The sequence below is a fragment of the Dama dama genome, chromosome 1 (assembly GCF_033118175.1).
Source record: "Dama dama isolate Ldn47 chromosome 1, ASM3311817v1, whole genome shotgun sequence".
NCBI classification, from domain to species: domain Eukaryota; kingdom Metazoa; phylum Chordata; class Mammalia; order Artiodactyla; family Cervidae; genus Dama; species Dama dama.
The window spans coordinates 63,690,672-63,701,620 of NC_083681.1; the positions used below are offsets into that span (position 1 = coordinate 63,690,672).

The 10,949-nt window shown below is 41.9% G+C and overlaps 2 protein-coding genes across 2 annotated transcripts in view; both read left to right on the plus strand.

The window, feature by feature from the left end:
• CAT (catalase) overlaps window positions 1-3,679 on the plus strand; it is a 37,673-nt gene extending 33,994 nt beyond the window's left edge. Inside the window, exons 12-13 of the mRNA XM_061151761.1 lie at window positions 1,393-1,476; window positions 2,967-3,679. Coding sequence (XP_061007744.1) covers window positions 1,393-1,476; window positions 2,967-3,032 — 150 coding nt within the window. The 3' untranslated portion in view covers window positions 3,033-3,679. The remainder of the gene's footprint in view (window positions 1-1,392; window positions 1,477-2,966) is intronic.
• Window positions 3,680-4,215: 536 nt separating this feature from the next.
• Window positions 4,216-5,036, plus strand: LOC133054862 (sterile alpha motif domain-containing protein 12-like). Its single transcript, XM_061140237.1, has one exon. It carries the CDS (start codon window positions 4,254-4,256, stop codon window positions 4,737-4,739), a length of 486 nt encoding a protein of 161 aa, XP_060996220.1. The 5' UTR covers window positions 4,216-4,253; the 3' UTR covers window positions 4,740-5,036.
• Window positions 5,037-10,949: the final 5,913 nt, after the last annotated feature.

Consider the following 10,949-nt stretch of genomic DNA (forward strand, 5'->3'; position numbering starts at 1 on the left):
AAAATGTGGGTCCTGCCACAGTTTTGCTTAGACTTTAGATGATAAGAAATATAGATTACATCTTTGTGGTTTGAAGTCTGCCTGACAACTCGATGTTATGATACCCAAACTGCCTTCAGAAGCAACTAGAAACATGCAGTTTTCTGGGGTAAAAACTGAGCTGCTTCCAAGGCTCAGGCTGACCTTTTGGGCGAAGGTGTCCTAGGGCACTCCTGATGGTAGCTTGTTGTGCTGTGTGCTCACTGTTGGTTTCCTGGCTGTCCCGGGGTCAGCCTCTCATAAATTTCAGAACCGCTGCTGCCCTTCCCTTGGCTCTTGGCTGCCGCTTCTCTGTTCATAAGGGTAGCTGTCTGGGGCGTGTTCTAGGCGCTTTCTCTGCAGGCAGGGCGCTATAAACCATGTTTGATGAGTGTGTGTGTGAAAGATAACCCTTTAATTCCCTGCACACTGGTACTTCTCGCTGTCTCACTCAGGCAGAGAGCCTGACAGTTGCTCTTTGAGATAGATGGGCCGGGTTTTTTCTCATCTTTCTTAGAAGAACGAGTAAGACTGTTTGTAAGCAGAGAATTGGGCTCAAACTCTTGGCCCTCTCCTCTCACGTATGCTAAAGCTGCCTGGCCTCTGTGGGTTCTTGATGTCCTACCTCCTGCTGTCTGCTAGGGATCAGCCCCTGGTCAGGAATTCCTTCCTGAAGTGTGCAGAGCTGCCCAGCACGGGCCAGTGTTTGTACACCTCACTTTATTTTTAATTGGCGTATAACTGCTCTACAACGTTGTGTTCGTTTCTGCTGTACAACAAAGCGAATGGGATTGGATGCATACATCCCCTCCTTCTTCAGCCACCCCGCCAACCCCCGCCCCCATCCTACCCGTGTAGGCCAGCGCTGAGCTGAGCTCCCCATGCTGGACCGTAGCTTCCCACCAGCTATCTACCCTATACCTGGTGTATACAGCTAACTGTAAATTCAGGCAGTGTTGGGGCCCGTTTGCTAATACAAATCACTATAACTTGTTGCATTCCTCCGAGGTCCGCTCTTTACCTGCTGTAAATATAGCTCACCTCCTAATGCATTTTTCTCACCATACGAGGTAGATTTAATCGACTCATTTGTTTTTATGGGAGTGGATACTGAACTCTATGAGGTAGACATGACTGTCTCACCTATTCCATGAGGCGTGAGTGTTGAAGCTCAGGCGAATGACTTATCCAGGGCTGCTCAGCCAGTACACACCATGGACCTAAGTCCTGCTCCGTGTTGTGAAATGCTGTGTGGCTCTGCCTCCTGTGGACGCGTCCCTCGTCCCCTCTGGAGTAAGTCCCGTGAAGCAGACACTAGGGGCTGGTGTGGTAGGGGGCTAGGGTGATGTTCACATGGTCTTCATTTGGTTTCAGGTTAAAAACTTCAGTGATGTCCATCCTGAATATGGCTCGCGCATCCAGGCTCTTTTGGACAAATACAATGAGGAGAAACCTAAGGTGAGCCCAGAGCAGCCCGGCTGTGTGTGTGTGTGATACACAGAGGGTGTGTGTCATGGAGAGGCACAGTGGGGTTTTCTCTGACAGTGATTCTCCTCAGGGCAGCCATTCAGTTTCTGAAGCAGCTGTTCACAATCTCAGCTGAGACATAAAGAGCTCACCTGGAAAGCACAACCTCTTCATTTAAGCCCTGGGCCATATAAGGTTCTGGGGGGTGTGTGTGTGTCCATGTAAGATTCTGCTGTGTGTGTGTCATGTAAGATTCTGGTGTGTGTGTGTGTGTGTGTCCATGTAAGATTCTGGTGTGTGTGTGTGTGTCTGTATGTGTGTGTGTGTCCATATAAGATTCTGGTGTGTGTGTGTGTGTGTCCATGTAAGATTCTGGTGTGTGTGTGTGTGTCCATGTAAGTTTCTGGTGTGTGTGTGTGTGTCCATAAAAGATTCTGGTGTGTGTGTGTGTGTGTCCATGTAAGATTCTGGGGTGTGTGTGTGTGTCCATGTAAGATTCTGGTGTGTGTGTGTGTGTCCATGTAAGATTCTGGTGTGTGTGTGTGTGTGTGTCCATGTAAGATTCTGGTGTGTGTGTGTGTGTGTCCATGTAAGATTCTGGTGTGTGTGTGTGTGTGTGTGTCCATGTAAGATTCTGGTGTGTGTGTGTGTGTGTGTGTGTGTGTGCATATAAGATTCTGGTGTGTGTGTGTGTGTCCATGTAAGATTCTGGTGTGTGTGTGTGTGTGTGTGTGTGTATGTGTGTGTGTGTGTCCATAAAAGATTCTGGTGTGTGTGTGTGTGTGTGTGTCCATATAAGATTCTGATGTGTGTGTGTCCATATAAGATTCTGGTGTGTGTGTGTCCATATAAGATTCTGGTGTGTGTGTGTGTGTGTGTGTGTCCATAAAAGATTCTGGTGTGTATGTGTGTGTCTGTGTGTGTATGTGTCCATATAAGATTCTGGTGTGTGTGTGTGTCCATATAAGATTCTGGTGTGTGTGTGTGTGTGTCCATATAAGATTCTGGTGTGTCTGTGTGTCTGTCTGTGTGTCTGTGTGTATGTCCATAAAAGATTCTGGTGTGTCTGTGTGTGTCTGTGTATGTATGTGTCTATATAAGATTCTGGTGTGTGTGTGTGTGTGTGTGTGTGTCCATATAAGATTCTGGTGTGTGTGTGTCCATAAAAGATTCTGGTGTGTATGTGTGTGTGTGTGACGTCCAACTCTTTGTGACCCCACCAGGTTCCTCTGTCCATGGGATTCTCTAGGCAAGGATATTGGAGTGGGTTGTCATCACCTACTCCACAGGAGCTATAGTCCATAGGGTCGCAAAGAGTTGGACACAGTTGAAGCGACTTAGCACATATGCTTCTAAGACAATCTAAGGTGGACAAATTCTGCATTGTTATTTTCACTTGAACACAGATGAAAGCAGAAATAAGTACTGAGTCTCTGCCTGAGTGAGTTAATTAACCTGCTGGTCTTGCCCTTTTGAAACAGAACGCAGTTCACACCTATGTGCAGCATGGGTCTCACTTGTCTGCAAGGGAGAAAGCTAATCTCTGAGGGTCGGGGGCCCTGCTCCTGCACCACATTGCCGTCCGCTTATGAAGCAAAGCATGCTGTTCACACCTGTACCCACTGATCGCTGGATGGAAGATTCTCCTGCGCTAGACGTGCAAATGCAAGTTTGTGTCTGTAAAATGATAATCCAGATTTCTATAGCAAATGATGTAGCAATGGCTATTAATCCTACTTTCCTGTGGGTGAATGAAGGTTAGGGCTTAACAGTCATTTAAAAGAAACATGTGTTTGCTTTTGACAGCTGATTATTCACTTAAAATGACTAGAATGAAAGTTTCTAGCAGAAATATGATTTTATTTGACAAGAAAAAGTCTTGGTGACATTAATGTTTACATATCATCTCATGGCCTATTTTATAAAAATATGACTGTAATTATATAAGAAGAAAAGATAAAGATAACTTACTGAGAAATTTTAATTTTTCTAAGTTCCCATGAGGAAGAACACATTGGTGTCTTTTGAAAATAACTTCAGCACCATCATGGCTTGATGTTTATTCCTGCTTTGAATTAATCAGATTTTTTAAAACTTGAATTACATTTATCCTGATATAGCACTGATTTTGCAGTAGGCTTATTTGTAATTGCTTTTCTTTTTCCAATAAAATAATCTGTAAATAAAAATAGAAGACTGGTGTTTGATTTCTTTAGTCTCCATATATAACTTGAAGTGTCTCAAGATTCTTAATCTGAATATCATGTTATTAGATTGTTGTTTAGTTGCTTAGTCATGTCCAACTCTTTTGTGACCCCATGGACGGTAGCCAGACTCCTCTGTCAATGGGATTTCCCAGGCAAGAATACTGGAATGGGTTGCCATTTCCTTCTTAGGGGATCTTTCTGACCCAGGGATTGAACCTGTGTCTCCTGCATTGGCAGGCAGATTCTTTACTGCTGAGCCACGAGGGACGCCCCCTGTTACCAGATACTTACCCTTAAAATTGAAAATACTGGTTTCACAAGGACAGTGTATTATTTATTTAAACCAATAGCCTTTATATACAGCTTCTGAGGTACAGGGGACCAGAACTTTATTCTATTGGGAAAAACAGCAAATTTCCCAGTTTTGAAAGTTACTTAGGGGTCCTGGAGCAGATGAGCGCAGAATATTTAGGTGAAAACACGAGGAGGGGGTGGGATCGCGGGGCAGGAGGAGTATCTCCGCCAAGAAAATTATGCATGCATTAGGGAAGCTCTGAGAGAATGGCTGTGGAAGCTCTCCGCTGCGGTTTGAATCCACGGGGAATTGATCACCCTGCCCATGGTGAAGGTATTAAACTACAAATTGAAGGCGAACGTGTTGAGTCTCAATCCATTAAAAATAAAACTTTCCAGAAGGTGCTTGACCAAAAAGGGACCCCCAAGCGACTGCAGACGGAAGCCGAGACAACTAAGTCGGCTACGGTGAAGCTGTCAAAACCAGTGGCCCTGTGGACCCAGCAGGATGTCTGCAAGTGGCTGAAGAAACATTGTCCGAATCAGTATCAGATCTACAGTGAGTCATTCAAACAGCGCGACGTAACTGGGCGAGCCCTGCCGAGACTTACAGACAAACAGCTTGAGCGAGTGGGGATCGCCCAGGAGAACCTCCGGCAGTTCATCTTGCAACAGGTGCTCCAGCTGAAGGTGCGCGAAGAAGTCAGAAACCTACAGTTACTCACGCAAGCCTCAGCCGAGGGTTCTCCATAAATGCAGTTAGCCTTCCAAGCTGCTGTCCTGCCAGTCAATACGAACATGGCCTGTTCCTCACAGGAAGACTTAACTGCATTGACAGATTAACCAGATTAACTGGAAAACCACCCATTCAGTCAAGATTACCGGCTTTGGAAAATCTTAGTTTGCTCTGGATTTTTAAATGAGGTGCATGATACACAGTGCCAACTTGTTCCAAGTGGTCATTGGCAGACCATTAGCTGGAAAATTGCTTCCAGTTTTCATCACTGTGCATAACTGAGGCTCCCTTTGGGGAGCTGTCTGTGCCCTTCACTACGGGTCCTGTTTAGCATGTTAGCTACTGGATTATTTTATTATGTGTGCAGATGGCATGATGTGTTAGAAAAAAAAATTACAGCAGTCCTGCAATCTCAGTGTAAGTGTTCACAATATTATGCCCTGGTAGGAGTATAAACATGTCTTGATTGTGTTAAAAAAAAAGTTACTTAGATCTCCTGTTCATTAGCTTGCTTCTATCTGATTATGAGTTTTAACTTCTTTGAATTTTATTTTTCCCTTTCTTTCTTTCCAGTTTTATTGATATGTAATTGGCATAGAGCACTGTATAAATTTAAGGTGTACAGTATAATGATTCAACTCACATAAATAATGAAATGGTTATCACAATAAGTTTAATTAATGGGAATTCCCTGGCAGTCCAGTGGTTAGGACTTGATGCTTTAGTCATGGGCCCAGGTTTGATCCTTGATTGGGAAACTAAGATTCCATATGTTGTGTGGTGAGGTCAAAATAATATTACATTAGTGCAAATGTAATTGTGGTTTTGCATTGTTGAAATTTGCCGTTTGATGTTGGGATACATTCCTAATGTGATTATGTTATACATAATTTTAATGTGCATTTCTCACTTTATTTTTTGATAATGACTTATTACTTGCTGTTTATTTTATATTTACATTAGACTATGGAAATAATGTTAGGCAAAGAGCAAATTTGAGCTATTTTCTTATTTGAGTTCAAAACGGGTTGCAAAGCAGCAGAGACAGCTCGCAACATGAGTAACGCACTTGACCCAGGAACTGCTAACGAATGTACAGTGCAACAGTGGTTTTGCAAAGTTTTGCAAAGGAGATGAGAGCCTTGAAGATGAGCGTAGCAGCCAGCCATCAGAAGTTGACAACTACCGATTGGAAGGATCATCGAAGCTGTTCCTCTTACAACTACCCGAGAAGTTGCTAAAGAACTCAATGTCAGCCGCGCTGTGGTCGTTCAGCATTGAAGCAAATTAGAAAGGTAAAAAAGCCTAATTAATAAGAGGGTGCCTCATGAGCTGACTTAAAATAAAAAAAAAATCATCATTTTGAAGTGTTGTCTTATTCTTCACAACAACAACCATTTCTGGATTGGACTGTGACGTGTGGCTAAAAGTGGATTTTATATGACAGCCGGTGACAAACAACCAGCTCAGTGGTTGCACCAAGAAACAGCTCTAAAGCACTTCCCAAAGCCAAATTTGTACCAAAAAAATGTCCTGGTCACTGTTCAGTGGTCTACTGCTGGTCAGATCCACTACAGCTTTCTGAATCCCAGCAAAACCATTACATCTGAGAAGTATGCTCAGCAAATTGGTGAGATGCACTGAAATCTGCATTTTGCAGGGACAACTTTTTGCAGGGAAAATGCTTCCATAGCCAGCAGGATGTAGAAAATGCCTTCCAAGAGTTTTTTGAATTCTGTAGCATGGATTTTTACATTACAGGAAGAAGCAAACATTTTTCATTGGCAAAAATGTGTTGATTGTAGTGGTTCCTATTTTGATTAATAAAGATATGTTTGAGCCTAATTATAATGATTTAAAAATCACAGTCCGAAACTGCAGTTATGTTTGCACCAACCTAAAATTTTAGTTAACATTTGTCATCTCATATAGATCCAACACTAAAGAAATAAAAAAAAAATTTTTTTTTCTCATGAGGAGAGCTCTTAGGATTTACTCTCAACAGCTTTCATATATAGCATACAGCAGTGTTAATGACATTTATTGTTATTGTTCCCTTTATTCTGCTCCCTTTTATTGAAAAAATGTCTTTTAAGAACTGCCTTTACTCGCTATCTTCACTCTCTCTGTCCTTTCTTGAACCTACAAGCAGACTGCCCTTGTCAAGGTCACCAGTGACTAATTGCCACTAAAATCCAGTGGTCCCATCCAGGAGTCCCACTTCTGGGTATATCCCCAAAAGGGGTGGAAGCAGGGACTTGAAGAGATATGTGTACAATGTGAAGTATTATTCATCAGGGTCAAAAGGTGAAACAACTTCAGGGTTCATTAATAGGTGGTGAATGGATAAACAAGATGTATATCCAGATAGTGGAATATTATTCAGCCTTAAGAAGGAAGGAAATTCAGCTGCAATGTGGCTGAATCTTGAAGACATTCTAAGTGAAATAAGTCTGATACAGATGGACAAGTATGGTATGATTCTACTTATACGAGGTATAATAGTGAATAGTCAAATTCACAAAGACAGAAAATAGAATGGTGGTTTCCAGGGACTGGGGGAGAGGGGAGTAGGGAATTCTTATTTAATAGGTACAGAGTTTCATTTGGAAGATGAAAAAGTTATGGAGGTGGATGGTGGTGATAGTAACATAACAGCGTGAATATATTTGCCCCTGAACTGTATACTTAAAAGCAGTTTAAAAATGGTAAATTTTATGTGTGTTTTGCCACACAACACACATACATACACAGGCCCAAAGCTCAAAGTCCATTCTCATCCTTACCTTCCGTAGCCTCTCGGCTGTGTTTGACACAGTTGATCATTGACACTTTCTTTAAAAAAAGAAACCCAGCTGTTTTTTGGTGATAGACTTCACATACCATCCCTTTAAAGTGTATGATTCAGTGGTTTTTAGCATATGCACAGAGTTATGCAGTCAACATCACAATAAATTTTAGAACATCTCTGTCACCCCCTAAAAATCTCTGTACTCATTAGCAGTCATGCACCATCCCCCCCACCAACTTAATCCTGCCCGATAACCCTTGGCCATCACGGATCTGTCTATAGATTTGCCTACATTGCACATTTTATCTAAATGGAATCATAACAACATGTGATCTGCAGTGGCTGGCTTCTTTCACTTAGTATAATGTTATCAAGATTCTTAGATGTTTTATCATGTATCTGTACTTCATTGTCTTCTGTTGCTAAATAATATCCCATTGTATGGATAAACTGTGTTTTAGTGATCCATTCATCCATTGACAGACATTTGGGTGGTTTACACTGTTTTGGCTACTATGAATAATGCTGCTATGAACATTTGTGTATGTGTTTTTGTATGGACATGTCTTTTCGTTTCTCACATTCTCACCTTCTTAAAAGACATTTTCACTTAGCTTCTGATGCACCACTCTCTAAAAATCTGCTGGTAATTTAAAATCTGTTATTTACTGTTCGAAAAGGAGGGTTGGTCTGGACTTAGGGAAACGTTGAAGAATCATCTTGTTGCTTTCAAATTCAATGTCAGAATTTTAGTTTAAAGTACATTAATTTTTTCCCTTCCCCAGGTAAAAGGGCAGGACTCTAATTGTAAGCCCTGCTATAGAAATGAGTTTTCAAAATTTCTTAGCACTTGCTTTTCTGAAAGAAAAACAATGGGCAAGCTTCTTGGCCATTTCTTTGCCTCTTAGCTCATGATAAAGGCAAAGGGCCAGATTCTATTTTAAACAATCTTATAGGGCACACTGAAGGCTTTAAAATCCTCATCAGAGCTTTTAAAGATGTGAAAGGTTAATAGATGTGAACTCAAAAAGTTCTGTGTACTTTTGAGTTTTTGAGAATTTTAATCACGAGCATGTAGAAAGCTCCACTGTGGTCTTTTTTTTTTTTTTTTTTAACATTTGGCTGTTTGGTAAGTGATTTTTGCATTGTCATTTTAATTTTTGTTGTTTTGCTTTGTTATTGTTTGTTTAAATGTGTTTTAAATATCCCTTATATTTTCTGCTCTGGGGTGAATTACATTATGAAAATCTATGTTTAAGTAAAACTCACATTTTAAGGAGTACAGTGGATTGAATGATGGTCCCTAAAATAATCTATCCATATCCTAACCTCTGGAACCTGTGAAGGTGACTTTATTTGGAGAAAAGGTTTTTGCAAATATCTCCAGATGAGATCTGGCTTCCCAGGTGGCACAGCGTAAAGAATCTGCCTACCAATGCAGGAGACATAAGAGACTTCTCCTATGTAGGTTCGATTCTTGGGTCGGAAAGATCCCCTGGAGAAGGAAATGGCAATGCACTCCAATATTCTTGCCTGGAGAATCCCATGGACAGAGGAGCCTGGTGGGCTACTGTCTCTGGGGTCACAAAGAGTCGGACACGACTGAGCATGCATGCATGGCATGGCCAGGTGAGATCATCCCCGACTGGGTCCTAAACTCCAAGGTCAGCTTTTAAGAGACCGAAAGAGAGGAGAATGGGCAACTCCTATGTAGGTGGAGGCAGAGATTGCGTTTTTACAGCCACAAGTGAAGGAACCCCTGGAGACTGTAGAAGCTGGAAGGGGCAAGGAAGACCCCTTCTAAGGAAGGGGTCTTCCTTAGAGCTTATGGAGAGTGCGTGGCCCTGCCGATGCCTTCATTTTGGGCTCATCCCCCAGAATTGTTAGAGAATGAGTTTCTGTAGTTTTAAGTCACCGAATTTGGTAACTTTTAGGCAGCCTTGGAAACTCATACAGAGATAGAGCTAGTTTAATGGTTTTACAGAAGGGGAACTTTTTGAGTAGCAGAGGGATTCATTTTTTTGTTCTTTGAATCACCTGAGGCCCACCTGTGGTCGGGGAACAGAATCTCTTAGGTGGTGAGTGTATAGTCCACTGCTGCCTGCCGGGCCCCCACCTCAGTCCTTGTCATTCCCCGGAGCTATTTGGTTCTGCTTTTTCACTGCCAAGCCCGTAGCCTGAAAGCTCCTAGCTCCCCTCCTGTTAGATAATTGCCAATTTCCTGGACAGTCTCTTCTTTCTACTGGACTGAGAGGTTTGGTCCAGTGCATCAACATGGTACTTCCCTCTTCACCTGGCTTGGACAGGGGTCCCAATTTCAAAATGTAAAACCATTCTGGTTATATGGAAAAAAAAAAGTGAATTGGTGCAGCCATCATGGAAAACAGTATGGAGGCTTCTCAAAAAAAAAAATAAATAAATAAAAGAAAATTGCTATGTGACCCAGCAATTCCACTCCTACATATATATCTGAAAAAAACAAAAACACTGGCTCAAAAAGATGCATGCGCCTCAGTGTTCAAAGCAGCGTTGTTTACAATTGCCAAGATATGGAAGCAACCTAAGTGTCCATTGACAGAAGAGTGGATAAAGATGTGGTGCATATGTACAATGGAGTATTACTCAGCCATAAAAAGAATGAAATTTTGCCATTAGCAGCAACATGGATGGCCCTGGAGATCATTATGCTTAGTGAAATAAGTCAGAGAATGACAAGTACTGTATGATATCACTTACTTGTGGAATCTAAATAATACAACCAACTAGTGAATATAATAAGCAGACTTACAGGTCCGAGAGAACAGACTAGTGGTTGCTAGTGGGGGAGGGGGCAAAACAGAGGTGGAGGAATGGGAAGAACCAACTATTGGGTGTAAAATAGGGTACAAGGATGTATTGTGCAACAGGGGGAATACAGTCAGCATTTTGTAATAACTGTAAATGGAGTGTAACCTTTAAAAATTGTATTAAAAAATTAAAAAAACAACCACCTCACACTAAACAGGGTACAAACAAAGTTCAGGGTATGAGGCAGCATGAAGTGGTGGCCAAATGCTCTTCCACCCAGGCCCAGGAAATCACTGCCACAGCACTGAGAAATTAGTGATGCCAGATGTGACTTTTAAAAAGAAATTGGTCATCTGGATTTGCCTATACATTTCCTGATTTTCAAATAAGGCAACTAATTCACAGTAAGAAACAAAACACCACCTCAAATACAAGCAACAAAAATGTGTGTGTATGCAAACCAAACAAAAACATACCCCTAGGCCCCACTGGTCCATGCATTCCATCTTGTGAGGACTCTGTCTTCAGAAGGAAAGGTGGTGGGGTGGATCACTCCCCTATATCTCTTACATCTGTGGGGCTCTCTAGGAATCTCCATTTCCTAAACAGTAGGAAATATTAATAGAAGGGTCATCAAAGGCCCATACAG

What these genes read in the sequence shown, in the direction of transcription:
- LOC133054862 (XM_061140237.1), top strand. Translation starts at nt 4,254, where the DNA reads ATGGCTGTGGAAGCTCTCCGCTGCGGTTTGAATCCACGGGGAATTGAT.